Genomic DNA, 16891 nt, shown 5'->3' with positions numbered 1-16891 from the left:
GAGCAGTATTTTCCCTTAGCACTGGGAGGCCCTGCAGCTGGAGCTGCATCCAAGACCCCAGGACCCAAGAGAGTGCTCTCCAGAGGAAAAGCAGCATCTGTTACTGTGCGAAAGCAAATGGCTCTGCTCACTCACTTGGTTGATTCTTAATGGGATCAATACCGCCCTTTCAGAATTCCCTGTGAAAACCTGACTAAATTGGGGACTTAAAAATCAGGAAGCCATGCGGGCTGAAAAGGAAACAGGAGGGGACTACTGGGATTCCATTCACATCTGTTTCTTGATCCAGATCACACAAGTACATCGTTTACTGAAAATCCACCAAGCTCCTCATTTATGATGTGGTCTTTTCCTCTCTTCATATCAATGAAATGTTTTTTTAAAAAAATGTCAGTAAGATAAATCTGAACTTTATCACTAAGTGTTAATAGTGCAAAGAAGAGTAGACAGAGCTTCACAGCAGTACTCAGATGCATCTAGTTTATGCTCAAACAGAAGCAGCTTGAATAAACCCCCTGAGAAATGGGGCGCTAAGAGGATGATCAGCAGAGTAACAAAGCAGGAAGAAAATTACATGGAAGGTGATTACTGAACCACCTCCCTGTATGGGACGCTGCCCACAAGTGGATGACTATTGCCTTTGTATAAAAGCAAGATATGAAAACTGCTGTTTGATGTCCCTCTGACGTTAGTCTGTCCTGCACTAACATTATGACAGGGCCAGAAAACCACCGATGCTGCAGTGCTGCCACTTCTGTCACTTATGAGTGGTGTGACCTTGAGCAGGCCCCCATCTCCAAAATGGGGATGATGGTCCCTCTCGCCTCATCACATCAGGTGGTTATGAACATTTTATAGACAGAAAGAGACCTCCTGATTAGTGCCCAGCAAACAGGCTGACAAATAACATTTTTAAAAAGTCCAAAGTCATGGATTCATACAGGAGCCACACCCAAAGTCAGAACCGGTGATATTTTCCAAGGAGAAAATATGCAAATAAGCTAAATTAGTCCAGATCAGATTAAAGGGCTATTGTTTGAAAATGAAGGGTTACTGAGATGCTCAAATGAGGCATTTCACTATTGACATATCTTATTCTTGAATTCTTTTTGAATAAAATAACACGACTGCTTTCTGCTCACATTATTTTTCTTTTTTCTTTTTCTTTCTTTCTTTTTTTTTTTTTTTTTCTTTTTCTTTCTTTTTTTAGCTGAAAGGGAAAATCAGTGCTTTAAAGTTAAACAAAAGAACCAGGTCTGCAACTCCAGTCCCCACCCTGCAGCCTTTTGTTCTGGGGACAGTAGACCATTTCCCAGTGCAGAGGCAAATAACCAGCGTTTTCTTGTTCTGTTTTTTCTCCATTTAAAACAAGGTTTTTCTCTCGTCCTTTATGCGGGGGGTGGGGGTGGACAGGAGCGGAGAAGGAGTGCTGCGTGAACGCCCTTTGTCCGCCTCGGGCTGCCGTAGAGACCGCAGTGCGGACTGCACCACGCCCACCAGCCGGTATCTCGGGGCAGAACCGCTTCAGCACCAACCACCCCGAGAGAATAGAGCGCGCGGGCTGGGGCTAAGGCGGGAGCAGGCGACCTCGGTCAGGGCGAGGGGCGGTCTGGGACGCTGGGGGTAAAGGCAAAGGCAGTGGGCAGAGCTGCCCAGTCGGGGACTTCGAGTGCAACAAAGCCGGGCTGAGGGAGAGGAGGGGACGCGCACCCCAGAGCCCGGGCCGGCCGCGCCCAGTGGGGGCGCCGCAGTGCGGGGGGCAGGTGCGGAGGGCGGAGGCACTGCGGCAGGCCGGGTGGGGCTGCGAAGCGGGTCGGTCCGCGCGCCCGAGGCTGCGCCCGCCCGACCCTCACGGCCCCGCCCAGGGTTTCTGGCGAACCGCTATTCGGCCTCTGCAGAGCGCGCTCGCAGTGCGCGCACCGGGCGAGACGCCCGGCTCAACCCGCCAGCCCCCACCCTCCCGCCTGTACCTCCCAAGCCATCACTCCTCAAGCTGAGACTTTTAAAAGCAGCAGCCCCACCCCGCAACTCGGGGGGTCCCATTGTCCTTTCCGAAAGCTGCAACCAAGGCCCTAAGGCCGGTAGCGAGGCGGACGCCGTCTGGCAGCTAGGCACCGGCGGTTCTAAATCTCCGCGTCCCAGGGCGGGGGGGGGGGGGACGGGCGTGGCCCTGGGACTAGCCTCGTCATTCCAAGGAAAGAAAAGATGGGGCGGTATTAAGCCAGAAAAAGCATTTCTCCAGGGCTGAGGTGGCTGTGGTGAGAATGATTCCCACGCGGCCCCTGGCGCATGGCACTTCAGCCTCAGGTCTGCCGGCAAGGGACAATCCCAGCATGTTGCGGGGGTGGGGGTGGGGTGCTGAAAGGAGTGGTTGCATCAGTACCCCCCCACACACACCACCACCACCACCACCACCTTTGGTTTCCTGCGGTTGCGGCTTTATTGTGGCCTCTGCCCTCTCTGACACCTGCATTTCATTTAGCGGGAGAGGCGGTAGCCAGCTGGGATCTGCAGACCCAGCCTGATGACAGATCCCTCAAGGTTAGGAAAGACTCTGCCACTGGGTCTCAAATCAAGAAATTCGCATTATTCTCCCAAATGAGCCCAGAAAGAGTCTGGACCGAGTGCGGGAAGAGGCGGGGGTGCGGGAAGAAGCGGGGGTGCGGGGCGTGCCAGAGAAGGAAAGTGGCCGTTGCGCCCTAGGTGGGGTAGCCTTTGCGCGTCTCCCCGAGCGCGTCCCCTGGGGGTGCAGGGCCTCTTACCGAGCTCAATGTTGCCGATGGCGCGTCGCAGGTGCTCTTCGGTCACGATCTCGCCGACGACCACCAGCAGGTAGAACTTGCTGTCGAGGAAGCGATGCGACAGGCTGGGCGAGGTGGTCGCCGCCGGGTTGGCGATGCTGCCGGACGGCTCAGGCTCGGCGGCTTCCACCACCACGGTCGCCATCCTGCCGGCCGGCTACGCCTCGGCGAAGTAACCGGCTCGGGCCGCTCCTCTCCTCTGCGGCAGGAGAAAGGATTATCTCCGAAGGTGCTGTCTCCGCTCCGCCCCCTGCGTCCCCCCTCCTCCTGGCGCTGCGCGCCGCCTCCCCCTCCGCCCTCTCCTGGAGCGTGCGGCGGAGAGGAGCGGGGAGTGAGAGAGGGCGGGGAGGCGGCGGCTCTTTTATATGGAGACTAGGCAGGGAGCCGGGGAGGAGGAGGAAGAGGAGGAGGAAAGGACCACCCGGCACATCCTCACGGGGTGGCTGCCTCCGCTCTCCCAGCCGTTGGCCCAAGGCTGATGTCATCTGCAGCAAATCATCTCGCCCGCGGCCCGGAAGCTGGAGGGACGAGGTGTGCGGACAATGGTCCGAGCAGGGCCACGAGTCAAGGGGCTGGGGGGGCTCTAAGGGAGAAAACACTCCCAACCTACCCCCCCAACACACCCACTGCCGGCTTCAAACCCTTACCCCGCTTATGCAGGAGAATGGGATGGATTTCCATTTTCAGAGTGGGGATATTTACCCTGTCCGAGGATGCCCAAGTCAGGCCTTTGCCTTGTGTCCCATCTCCGATGAACCCAGGTTCTCAAGAGCTATGCAGTCGTGGGGCTGAGGGTACCCTACTCAGGAAGATGGAACCTATCTTTTCTTTGATGTTGTGTGTTTAGGAAGACATATTTACCAGTATTTACCACCTCCACTTAAAGACTACATCAAAAATGCACAACCTAAGCTTACCGTGGTTCAGGCTTTGGACCTTCCTCTGCAAGATCCACTGATGAAAAAGTACTGGCTTTGTGGTGCTTGTGGGAAATGAGAAGAAATGCAGACGCATTATTCCAGATACAGATTTCTTAATAATATGCCAAACAGATAGTATCGGGCATAACAAAGAATAAAGATAAAATGCTGTCTCTACCCAGCAGGATTATAGTGACTATAATGTACTTTTCAGTTCCTTGGGGAACACACAAACAAAATTATTTTATGTGACAATGATGTCTTTTAAAAGACATGTAGCATTGGGAATTTTTATTGCCTTTGTGTTTAGAAGAACTCATAAAAAAATGTTTAAAGGCAGCCCATCTACAATGGTTTCTCACAAACATACTGAATATACTGAATATAGCTTCCATCCTAGGAGGGGGGTGGTGGTGGTGGTGGTGAAGAAGGAACAAAATGTGCAAACATGGTGCCATCATGAAAGACTGGGGGATAAGAGGCTTAGGAAAGAGGAATGGATGGAAACTAGAGTAGTCAATAGAGTTTTAATACTAGAATGTGTATTAGTTTAAAAAAACAACAACAAAAAAACCCTGCATATGCTAAGATTTCCAAAACAGCCCACTGCCTTAGCTGCTAACCATCCTGACTTATTGGTAATGTTCAATCCCATGGATTGTTCCTTCCTGAAACCCTGACATGGTTCTGGCTGCATCCTCTATGCCAGTCTGATCAATGGAGACTAAAGATACCACCTCACCCACAGCCCTTGGGGTCAGTGGCAAGCTATTGGTGAGCTGCATTCGCCAGTGACCAGTGACAAAAAGTTTTCAAGTGAGATGATAATAGCATATCTTGGTCATGAGACAGCATCTGATTGTGGTTAGAGAGGTTGAGGCCAGCACCAAAGCCCGTCCCGGGGGGTGCGGAGATGTGGTGAGGAGCTAGGTTTTCCAGTCCCAGCCATTGGAATCGATGTCAGCTAGTGAGTGTCTTTCATTTCTCTGAACCACCATCACTTTTGTTTACATAATAGTCTTCATTAGCTGTATTTCTTTTACTTAAATTTATTTTAAATGAAATTCTTTCTTGCTATATAGATGGAAACACAATATTACTATAAATAGAAGGTATCCTTAAAAATAAACATAATGAAAATAAGATAGTGATAATGGAGTTCCCGTCATGGCGCAGCGGAAATGAATCTGACTAGGAACCATGACATTGCAGGTTCGATCCCTGGCCTCACTCAGTGGGTTAAGAATCCGGCGTGGCTGTGAGCTGTGGTGTAGGTCGAAGATGCGGCTCGAATCCTGAGTTGCTGTGGCTGCAGTGTGGGCCAGCAGCTGTAGCTCAGATTAGACCCCTAACCTGGGAACCTCCACATGCCGTGGATGTGGCCCTAAGAAGCAAAAAAATTAATTTAATTTAATTTAATTTAATTTTAAAATGTCTTTCAAAAAAAAAAAAAGGTATTGTGATAAAATTCCTGCCATACACTGCTGTCATCTGCTCAAGACTCTGAGCAAAGGTGTAGCCTGAGATGTAGCCTAAATAGAAAACACAGATTAGCAAGCGTTAGAGAGGTACTGAAGACAAACTAGCAAATGGGTTGTTCTCCATTGTCTTAACAGAAGGTTGGATGAAAATAACAACAGGAGAGCTTTCTTACTGTGTGGTGTGAATCAGTGCAATTAAAAGCCATGGCCATGAACCACCTAAGTCATCATCCACACTTTGGAAAAGGGACATAGTGGAAAAACACAGACTAGAGATGCTAAATGCTACTGTACAGCTTTGTAGCTTTGGGCAAGTGACTTATTCTTTCTTCAGTTCCTTCATCTGTATCCTGAGCAGAAGAATATATAACTGTGTAACTTTATAGGAGAGAGTAAATGATGTAACACAAAATACCTAATACTGTGACTGGGATATGGTTGATGAATAGACCTGTGTTGTCCCAGTTTCTTGGATGATGGAGTAAAAATATCCTTACAAAATGTGTAGGTGACATCAAATTGGGCACAACAACCAATACTTCTGAAACAAGAATCAAACGTGAAGCGACAAACTAGAAAAGTAGTTGCTCCCACCCCCATCTCAAGAAAAAAAAAGTATAGTTCTAAGGAGGAAGGGGAAAACTGACATATAAGAGTGCCTGTGTTACCTGATGCCACTTGACATTACCTGGATGTCCCAAAGGCACCTCCGGCTCAGCATGCTCCAAACTCAGATCATCTTTGCCTTCCAAATTCAATCCTCTTTCACTTTTCCTGTTTCAGTGAACAGTATCACCATCTATCCTGTGATCAAGCCAGAAACGTCACAGGCATCTTGGACTCTTTTCTGACTCTTATTCCCATGTACAACTTAGCATGGAGTCTGGGTCAGTCTTATATTCTAAGTATCTCTTCAGTGCATCCACTTCTTTCCAGTATTCCCACCCTGGTCCAAGATAGCGTCATTATGAGTGGCAGCAATGTACAGGTTAGAAACTGGGTTGTGGAGTCAGACTGCCTGCTTTTGAGTGTCAGCACCATAGTTTATTAACTGTGTGACCTTGGACAAGATCTTAACCACTCTATGCCTTGGTTTCTTCATTTGCATATTAGAGATCTGTGCCCACCTCACAGATAGGGGGATAGTTTAAATATATAAAATGCTTAAAATAGCATCCTACAGGTTGCTTCTGCTATCATGATTACTTAACATTTTACTATGGAAAAATTCAAACATATATAAAAGTAGAATAGTATAAGAAAGCTCCCATGTACTCATTATCCCTAATCAAATGATCTTGTTTGTTTGTTTAAATCAAAATCCAAATGAGATCCATATATTTCAATTGCTAGATAAGTCTTAAATCTCTTAATCTATGTGCTCTTACTCTTTTTGCCTTGAAACTTCTTGTTGAATAGTAGGAACATTTGTTCTGCAAAATTTCACAACCTGAATTTTGCTGATTGCATTCCTGTTTTTGTTCTTCCATCTCCTGAATTATCTGTGTATTGATAGTGAGGTATAAGAGCCTAATGAAATTCAGGTTTGATTTTTTTTTGCAATTATTTTTCTTGCAATCATGTGTTTTTCCATCGGGAAACACATAAAGACTGGTTGACTTTGTCTTGAGCTTTTGGCAGCCATTGATGATCAGTACCTAGATCCTTTATTTCATTAAATGTTGGAAAATAATAATGTTCTAATTTAATTATTCTTTCTTCATTTGACAGCTGGAAGACTTCTGTTAGGAGAAGTATCACCCCCTCACTTGGTAGCCTCGGTACACTTTATGCAGGAAGAGAAGAAAAAAAACACATGAGTCTTTCTCTTTATCAATCAGTTTTGAAAATAATGAATTCTGTAACATCCTCCAAAGGTGATTAATAATTCTTTGTATCATTAAGGATATAACTTGAAGTCATTATTCAATTGATATTTTGATTTTTTCATCTTTGGGCTGTGATATGATAATATATTCCCAGCTTACCTTGTATATACCTGGCCTCAGAACCTGGAATTAGCCATTTCTCTGAGGAATGCTAATTCCTTAAGAGGGAAATGGTATTTAGAGATCATAATCTAAGTACTAGAAATAAATTGTTGCTACTATCTCAGTCATTGTTTCTAGATAGGGGACAGGAGTATAAAATAAAATTTTTTTCAAGATGAAATATTGCAAATTCATTCTGATATTACCCACTCAGAATCGGACTACATTTATTTTTGTAATGGCCACACCCATGGCATATGGAAGTTCCCAGGCCAGGGATGTGCCTGAGCCACAACTGTGATATACACCACAGCTGCAGCCATGCCAGATCCTTCAACCCATTATGCCAGGCTGGGGATTGAACCCACACATCTGTGGCGAGGGAGATTGTGCTTCATCTTCAATTTTACATCCGTATTTCTCTTGTTTTATGCCAAGAATTACGGTTCTCAATGACACCAAGGGTGATAGAATTAGAAAAGCAGATAATTTCTTATTTTCTTTGTCTGAAAATATATACAAATTAAACTCATGGTAGTCTCAGGTCAAAATACAACACTTTTGCCAACAATGAATACTAAAAGCAGTTGAATATTTTGCAATTATTTTTGTTCTTAGAATGTACCATACTAAAGAACCAAAATTCCCAGTTGCCAGAAACACCAAAACGGACATTTGGGGGTTCTATTTTATAACCCATACTCAATACTCTCAGATAACAACAAAAATGCTACTGATATCAATAGGATTATTGAAAGCAATTTAGGAATTTTTTTCTCTTGCAATTTTCTTTGTCATTAGCCATATCTCACAGGGATGCAGTTTTAAAGTTAATTAATTCCTTTTTCTATATTACGCCACTAAACACATAATTAGGTTCCTTTGTTACATTTTGTTCTCAGCTTTTATGAATTGATTTAAAAATTTTATCATAAGTGAGATGGACTATCTTTTCATGTTTAAGGGTCATTTACATTTCATCTTTTATGAGCTGTCTGCTTATATCTTTTGCCATTTTTCTACGAGATAATTAGTGTTTTCTTATTGATTTGTATGTATTTTTATATATTAGGAAACTGCTTTTTTTCTGTAATATAATTTACAAATATCTTTTCTCAGTTTGGCATATGTTTTTTGACTCTATTATAGATTTTGCCACAGGGAATATTTTTTATGTAAATTTATTTCTTCATTTATGGTTTATGAGTCAGTCCTATGTTAAAAAGGCCTTTGCCATTCTGAGATGATATAAGAAAATTTCTCCCAGAGGTTTTGTGTGTGTGTGTGTGTGTACTTTTAAGGCTTTATTCTTAACATTTTGGATTTATCCATTTGAAGACTGGGAGATATGGATCCACTCATTTTTCTTCAGCTCCACAGCACTTTTGCTGAGAGAAGATTTTGCAGATTTTTTTGTAAGGACTTGATCACCTATATTTTTTCCCCAATTGGTTTGAATGTGCGGAGCAGAAACACTGATTTTCTGGTTTTATTCTCTTACCCACCCTGCCCTTTAATCCACTTCAACCCCAGTCCCAAGCTTCACCTGGTGCCTGGCAATTAAACAGCTCTTACTTCTGCATTTCCTGATGGCTGGGGAGGTGAGATTCTGCCAGTGCTGAGGCAAGGCCTACCTAGGGAGTGGCGGAAAATGAGACAGAAATTCTCGGCCAGTGCCTTTTCATCAAGCTCAGGCTCTTACCAAGTACAAGTGCCAAGTGAGTCATACCAACACATGTAGAGGATGGCATCCTGAGGGGAAGGGAATTATAGTGGAAATAGCCAGGGCTGCTTGGAGACCGAACTCCTCAGCTGGCACTGCAGACAAACCGCCACAGTCACAGCAAACAGCAAAGCAGTAACAAGCTGGCTTGTGCAAGGTGGGAAGAGGCAGACATAATTGCAAACTCCCTTCCTGGGCCACAGGCCACGCCCCCCTCCCCAGGGATGATATGGGCTAAGCAGGTTTGATTGTAGAATCGACCAGCTCCTGGTCAGGGAAGCCAGCTCTCGCTGGGCTGGCAGAGATGCTTTGGGGAGGGGTTGAGGGGCTCTGTCCCTGAACTGTGGGGGAGGGGGGGCATCTGGATGCTCCTTGGCCCAGGAAGAAGTGGCTCATGCATCCTCTGCCGAGCACTTGCGGCCAGGGCTGAGCACCTGCTATCTAGGAGGGCTGGCTCCTGGCTCAGGATGGTCAGGAAAGTAACACATGCCTGGCACAGATATGGTAGAAGGCAGCAGAAAGGAACGCCCTGAGAGCGTCAGGGTTGCCCTAAGGAACCTGGAGGGAGAAGTAGGTGGCATTCAAATGGGAGGACCAGGGAAAGGAGGAAGTGACAGGAGACCTCCAGCCACCTGAGTGTGCTCTGCTTTGGGGGAGGGGAGCTCTGCTTTGGGGAAGGGGAGCTCTGCCTTGCGGGAGGGGAGGACGCGAAGGGCACTTTCTGAGGCTGTTGGGAAGAAAGCAGGTGGGGTGGGGTCTTAGGCAGAGTGGTGCCCCCCAAACCGTCATGTCTTCATCCCTGGAATGTGTGAAGCTGTTGCTCCACAGGCTGGCAAAACTGACTCTGCAGATGTGATTAACTTTAGAATTTTGAGATGGGAAGATTGTCCTAAATTATCTGAGTGGGCCCAGTGTAATCGCAAAGGTCTTTATAAGAGGGAAACAAGAGGGACAAGAGTTAGAGCAGGAGACGTGAGGGTGGAAGAGAGATGTGATGCAGTGAAAGTGTAAGAGGGACAGAGACAGACAGAGCCTGAGATTTGAAGGTACCCTGCTGGGCTCAAAGATCTGAGAGAACAGGACCACAAGCCAAGGAACGTCGGTGGCCTCTAGAAGCTGGAAGAGGAAGGGAAGTGGATTCTGCTCTTGAACCTCCAGAAGGAATGAACCTCTGCTGACACCTTGATTTTAGGACTTCCAACCCCTAGAACTGTAAGATGATGTATCTGTGTTGTTCTAAGCCACTATATTTGTGGTAATTTGTTAACACAGGTGGCTCAGTCACTTTGGGACACACAATTCGTTGTGTCATGCCTTCTGGGATGCTCCCATGTAGCCTGGCCTTCTGGGTGGCTCTGCCTCAGTCCCACCCCATATGATGGGCTGGGTTGTGGGGAGAATGGGGCTGGGAACGAAGGACTGGGACTGCTTCTAAAGCTGCCTGACTCAGCATCTCTCATCTTGGTGCTTCCCAAAGAGCACAGTCAGGGTACATGGTATTCACTCTCTAAATAGGTTGGAGCTGGGCAAGAACATCTAAAAACCACTGGGATTTAAAATAGCGATACGATCACAATTGCCCTTTAGAAAACCAAGGGCCATTTCTCTCAAATCCCATGGTCAGCAAGTATCCGATTTCCCATTAGATGGTATTCCAGTTTTGCCATTTCTGAAAGGAGCATGGTTCTGTTTAGAATTCCATGGTTGCATGTGGATGAGTTACTTCCGAGACGGATTCCTTCTGTGTGTATATGTGAGCAGTTTTTAAAAGTGATAGGAAGAAAGGGAAATCATACACAGACAACCAGAGGCAAATGAAGTTTTCCCAGTTGTGATATCAGCGCCCAAAGAGACAGTCCTTTATCAAGTCGCTCATGTGTTCATTCAGTTGGCATGTCTTTAATAAGCATCTACCATGCATCAGATACTGTTGGAGTTCCTGAAGATGTGATGATGAGAAAAGCTTGGTCCCTACCCTCATAGAGCTTATTTTCCAGAGGACTTAAGAGATATGGAAAACCTCAGAAAGGGGAAAATGGCTGTTTTTTTTTTTTTTTTCTTTTTCGGGCTGCACCCATGGCATATGGAAGTTCCCCGGATAGAAGTCAAATTGGAGCTGCAGCTGCCGGTCTACACCACAGCCATAGAAACACGAGATCCATACCGCATCTGTGACTTACATGCAGCTCACGGTGACACTGGATCTTTAATCCACTGAGCAAGGCCAGGGATTGAACCTGTGTCATCATGGATACTAGTCGGGTTCATTACCACTGGGCCGCAACTGGAACTCCAGGAATGGCTTTTAAAATACTCTTTAGAGGATAAGAAAGGAAGACTCACTGGACAAAATACACTAAAAGGACTGTGAAGTGGCACAGATTCAGTGGGGAATGAGATGGCATCTTGAATGCCCTTGAACCACCATTTTTCCATTCACTCCAGGGAGTAAGAAACTGGCCGCTAGCAGACATGGCAGAAGAAATATTCAACTGGCAGTGAAGAGTGTGGATAAGCCGCCAGAACTAAAGGGGCGTGGGATGCTGCCCAGACTCAGAATAGCCCCCGTGTAGCCGGGCCCTGGTCCCACCTTCATAGTTTTTTTGTTTTTCGCTTTTTAGGGCCATGGGTGCAGCACATAGAAGTTCCCAGGCTAGGGGTCAAATCAGAGCCACAGCTGCTGGCCTATCCCTCAGCCATAGCAATGCCAGATCCGTGCCACGTCTGCGACCTACACCTCAGCTCACAGCAATGCAGGATCCTTAATCCACTGAGCGAGGACAGGGATCGAACCCACATCCTCATGGATCCTCGTCGGGTTCATTAACCACTGAGCCACAAAGGGAACTCCCAGCATTCTTTCTTCCACCTTCACAGTTTATAGAAGGCTTCAGAAACATTGTCCCTCTCAATTCCCATGCTTCTATGTTTCAGACTATGGACCTGGCGCGGGGAGGTCATTAGGACCGTCACTAGCAGGTAGTATTATAACCTGGAGGCAACATGACTGTACTGTCATTCCTCAGCCTTTTAAAGTGTGTGCCCTCCTGTGGCAAATATAAAAATCGACTGCCTTTTAAGCACGTGAAACTTCAAAATACATTCCTCATCTGGATTACCAAAAAAACGAACCAAACCAAAGGGTGGTTGTATAAGGAGGTTCTGATTTGATCCAGAAAAGCATCTTACCTTAATCATGACAGCAGCATGAGAGAGGAGCACACAGCAGCAACGTATGCAAGAGGGGGCTACTTGGGTCATTTTTACCTGGAGGCCACTGTGCTCGTCTTTAAGCCACATGCGGTGTCCCCTGAGATTTTAATCCACCACTCCCTTCATGGTCGCCAGTGAGATGAACCCAATAAGTGATTACTGACAGTGAGGAAGGTAGATCAATATTTGTGAATCTGACTTCTCATCCTAAAAAAAATAATTCTTAAATATTCAATCATCACATCTGATGGAACAGTGTCGCATTACCTGAATACAAAGAGCTCCCCAAACTTCACCAACATTCTGTTCAAGTGGGGCATAGAGTTTCATCAAGTGAGTTTGTAGTCAGGCTGCCCGACCCCCAAGCGCAATCCCACCTTTTACTAACAAGCTACTTTAAGTCATTGTATCTCAGTTTCCTCATTTGAAAACTATGCACATCTATCATTTCTATATCTTAGAGTTCGGTCATCCATTCATTTACTGATTCAGCAATTACCATATACACACTGGGTATCAGGTACAGTCCTAGTTGCTGGGGATACAGTATGTGTAAATGTCTAATGTATTTCTGTGTGTGTGTGTGTGCCTTTTTTAGGGGCGTACCTGAGGTCTATGGAGGTTCCCAGGCTACCGGTCCCAGGCTAGCCTACGCCACAGCCACAGCAGTGCAGGATCTGAGCCATGTCTGTAACCTACACCATGGCTCACGGCAACACCAGATCCTTAACCCATTGAGCGAGGCCAGGGATTGAACCCAAAACCTCATGGTTACTAATTGGATTCATTTTCACTGTGCCACAACGGGAACTCCTGAAGTCTAATGTATTTTTTTATATTTTGGGAGATATAGGTGATATCCTTAGTTCCAGAGTTGATCTGAGCTTTAAATTACTTAGTTTTACTGATTTGACATATTTTTGCTGCTTTTTTTGGCTATGCCCATGGCATGTGGAAGTTCCTGAGTCAGTGATTAAACCCAAGCCACAGCAGCAACCTGAGCCACTGCAGTGACAATGCTGGATCCTTAACCCGCTGCACCACAAGGGAACTCTGCTTTTTTGATAATACCTTAAAGTATAATATATTGTAAACAATGTCACACTACAAAAGACCCATGGTTGTATTATTTTGTCCTTTCAGAGTTCTCAGGAGCCACAAAAGACATAGACAGATAAACAAAACAACATGCAACATAATGCAGAAGATATACTGATAAAGCAATGTGTGTGCAGACTTACAAATATAAATTGACAGAAATGATTCCTGGCAAAATATTTCCTGGAGTGTCCTATAGATATTTCTAACTTAAATAGAGCCCTTCGGATAAGGTTTGTGAAGTGTAGCAATAGAGTCTCAGCCACTGCACTTTCCTGACAGTGAACCCCAATTCTATAACACATAACAGCAACCTGCCACCCGAAGACTGCAGTGACGAGATTGTGGGTGGCTCTCTGTTCCAAGATACCAGTTATATTGAACCTAACCTCTGAGCCAGAACTATTTCTTTCTGCTTCTTCTGAACTCCTACCAAAAAGAAAAATCACTCTCAGAAGCTCTGTTCCAGCTCATGAATACCCATGGGATAGACCGGGGGCTTTGAGTATGGACAGACCCCGTAGAGTTGTTGGTTACTTGCCCTGGTCTTTAGGACACACGCCTGCCTTGGTCTCTGCCAACACCTCACTTTTCCAGTGCATCTGATTGAAAGGTTTTCTTTGGTGCCGTGGGAAGACATTATTAAAAGAGAATAGAATGGAAAGACAGGAAACCATGACCATATGGCAAATACAACAAAAGAAGCCACCAAGATGTGGAGAAATCAACACGGTACTTTTAGAGGAAATCACTGTTGGATATGACCCAAACTCATCACTGTCGCTGATCTGGGTGAAAATATTTATAAAGAATATAAGAATTTTTTTTTTTTTTGTCTTTTTGTCTTTTAGGGCCACACCCGCGGCATACGGAGGTTCCCAGACTAGGGGTCCAATCAGAGCTGTAGCCACCGGCCTACACCACAGCCACAGCAATGCGGGATCCAAGCCTTGTCTGGGACCTACACCACAGCTCATGGCAATGCCAGATCCTTAACCTACTGCGTGAGGCCAGGGATAAACTGGCACCCTCACAGATGCTAGTCGGGTTCGTTAACCACTGAGCCACGGCAGGAACTCCAAGAATATAAGGATTTAAACTTAGACATGTAATAGTTCAAATTAAAAATAGAATTTTGAAATAGCTCATTCTTCTAAACATGAAAAAAATGTCTCAAAGGTAGTCTAAACTTTGGCTTAAGTTTAGAGATATCATGGAAAGTAGATTACAACTTCTAATTAAATATTTGTGCCAACTTACTAAAGTGGGTTCTTTTAAGACTTCTGTAAGTATTTACACACACGAGATACCATTTCCAGCTTTCCTTCCTTTATTAGTATTCTGTATACTTGAGAGAGTCCATTTGCAACACTTCACTGCACATATATGCTCATTTTATTGAAATGATAATAAATCAGAACAATCCTGGTTCTCCCAAACTATTCTCTGGCTATACCAAATAACTTTTATTTCATGAATGAGCCATACTCTCTCTCTCCTCTGCACCTTTGCATAAGCGCCTCCTATCTTGAACATCTTAGCCCTCTTATTATGCTAACTTCTCATCCATTAAGTCCTAGCATAGAGATAGCTTCCTCCAGGAAGACTCCCCTGACTCCCCAAGGTGGGGCTAGATCCCCTATCCTCCCATGTTATCCTGTGCATCATCTTATCAAAGTCTTTATAGTAATGGGTTAGAATTAGTGACTCATAGGTCTGTCTTCTTCCTAGAAGAAGAAGTTGTTCTCAAAGTTTTTAGGCTTGGGATCTTTTGTACTCTTAAAAATTTTTAAGGAAGTTCTTTTAAGGTGCAGCCAAGGTTAAAGATCTGGCATTGTCACTGCTGTGGCATGAGTTCGAGTTTGATCTCTGCCCCAGATCTGGGGTGCTGGTGCAGCCAAAAAAAGAAAAAAATTATTAGGGACCCAGAAAAGCTTTTGTAAATGTGGATAAGCACTGTTGATATGTAGTATTAGAAATTTAAAGAGGGATATTTAAAAATATTTTTATTGGTTCATTTAAAAATAATAATAAACTTATTACATGTTAACATCTCAGAATACATATTTTTATGAAAATAATTCTACTTTTCAAAACAAAAATTTCAGAGAAAAATGGCATTGCTTTATGTTTTTGCAATGGACTCTCTTACCTGCCTTTGCATTCCCTGTGTTGCAAATAAATTGTTTTGGATTGACTTATATGAGGAAAATCCAGTTTCATATAAATAGTTAGAAAAGGGAGGGATATTTTTATAAACTTTACAGGTAATTATGGATATTCTTCTTCGATAATATGCTAAAACTTTACAAATGGTAGATTCTTGAAGTTTCTTTTCAATGTATAATCTGAAAGCAAATCAGTAAATGTTCTGTATTTTCTTGTTGTTTTTTTTTTTTTTTTTTTTTTTTTTTTTGGTTTTTTCTAGGGCTGCACCTGTGGCATATGAAGATTTTCTGGCTAGGGGTCTAATCAGAGCTGTAGCCACCAGCCTACACCACAGCCACAGCAACTCCAGATCTGAGCTGCGTCTGAAACCTACACCACAGCTCACGGCAAAGCCGGATCCTTAACCCACTGAGTGAGGCCAGGGATTGAACCCACAACCTCGTGGTTCCTAGTCAGATTCATTAACCACTGAGCCACGACGGGAACTCCTGTATTTTCTTACATTCAAGTCCATTTGGTGGTGCAACCACTATGGAGAACAGTATGGAGGTTCCTTAAAAAACTAAATATAGAACTACCATATGATCCAATCAATCCCACTCCTGGGCATCTATCTGGAGAAAACCATAATTTAAAAAGATAGATGTACCTCAGTGTTCACTGCAGCACTATTTACAATAGCCAAGACATGGAAACAACCTAAATGTCCATCAACAGAGGAATGAATAAAGAAGATGTGGTACATATATACAATGGAATATTAACCATAAAAAGGAATGAAATAATACCATTTGCAGCAACATGGGTGGATCTAGAGATTCTGTGTGAAATAACTTGGACAAGACAAGTATTATATGTTGTCACCTGTACGTGGAATCTAATAAAAATGATACAAAAAACTTATTTATAAAACAGAAACAAACTCACAGATTTCCAAACCGATCTTATGGTTACCATAGGGGAAACTGTTGAAGGGAGGGAGGAACTGGGAGGTGGGAATAACGTATACTCACTACTTTATAAAATAGATGATTAATAAGAACATCCTCTATAGCCCAGGAAAATCTACTCACTAGTTTGTAATAACCTCTATGGGAAAAAAAGAATGGATAAATGTGTATGTATAACTCATTCATTTTGCTGTATATCTGAAACGAATCCAACATTATACGTCAACTATACTCCAATAAAATTAACAACAACAGCAATAACAAAGAAGGCAACGTCAGAAAAAAAATACAGCCCATTTGGTCTATTTTTCATTTTGAATAAATGTTTTTTTTTATCCATACATGATTTTGTAACATCACATTTTGGTAATTGGGGAAAGATTTGTTCACTGGATTTTACTCATCATCCTAATTTGATGATTTCACTCTATAATATAATATTAAAAATTGTTAATGACATTCTCATCAGAGAAATTTTTCATTATCAGGAAGCTGCAAGTTCTAGTTTTCCAAAACTCAAAGTTTCATTTGAAAGCTCAGACAAA

General features: G+C 44.1%; 1 protein-coding gene and 1 long non-coding RNA gene across 3 annotated transcripts in view; both read right to left on the bottom strand.

The window, feature by feature from the left end:
• The window catches only part of MAP1B (microtubule associated protein 1B), a 94038-nt gene extending 90904 nt beyond the window's left edge, over positions 1–3134 (bottom strand). Inside the window, exon 1 of the mRNA XM_003134032.6 lies at positions 2763–3134. Within this exon, the coding sequence (XP_003134080.1) occupies positions 2763–2946 (184 nt within the window). The 5' untranslated portion in view covers positions 2947–3134. The remainder of the gene's footprint in view (positions 1–2762) is intronic.
• A 584-nt stretch (positions 3135–3718) lies between these two features.
• Positions 3719–16891, bottom strand: part of LOC110257309 (uncharacterized) — a 407691-nt gene continuing 394518 nt past the window's right edge. The window contains exons 5-7 of one of the 2 annotated variants that reach the window (XR_014831513.1): positions 6591–6988; positions 5891–6006; positions 3719–3783 (exon numbers count right to left, since the gene is read on the bottom strand). This is a non-coding gene — a long non-coding RNA (uncharacterized LOC110257309). The remainder of the gene's footprint in view (positions 3784–5890; positions 6007–6590; positions 6989–16891) is intronic. The other variant, XR_002339760.2, reaches the window with a different exon arrangement.

Source organism: Sus scrofa, chromosome 16 (assembly GCF_054392235.1).
Source record: "Sus scrofa isolate SSC_HxYL_T2T_F1_AM1 chromosome 16, Sscrofa_HxYL_maternal_Yorkshire_Landrace_v2.0, whole genome shotgun sequence".
Lineage (NCBI taxonomy): Eukaryota > Metazoa > Chordata > Mammalia > Artiodactyla > Suidae > Sus > Sus scrofa.
The sequence above is the reverse complement of the archived record's forward strand: the minus strand, read 5'-3'. Positions and strand labels throughout refer to the sequence as shown.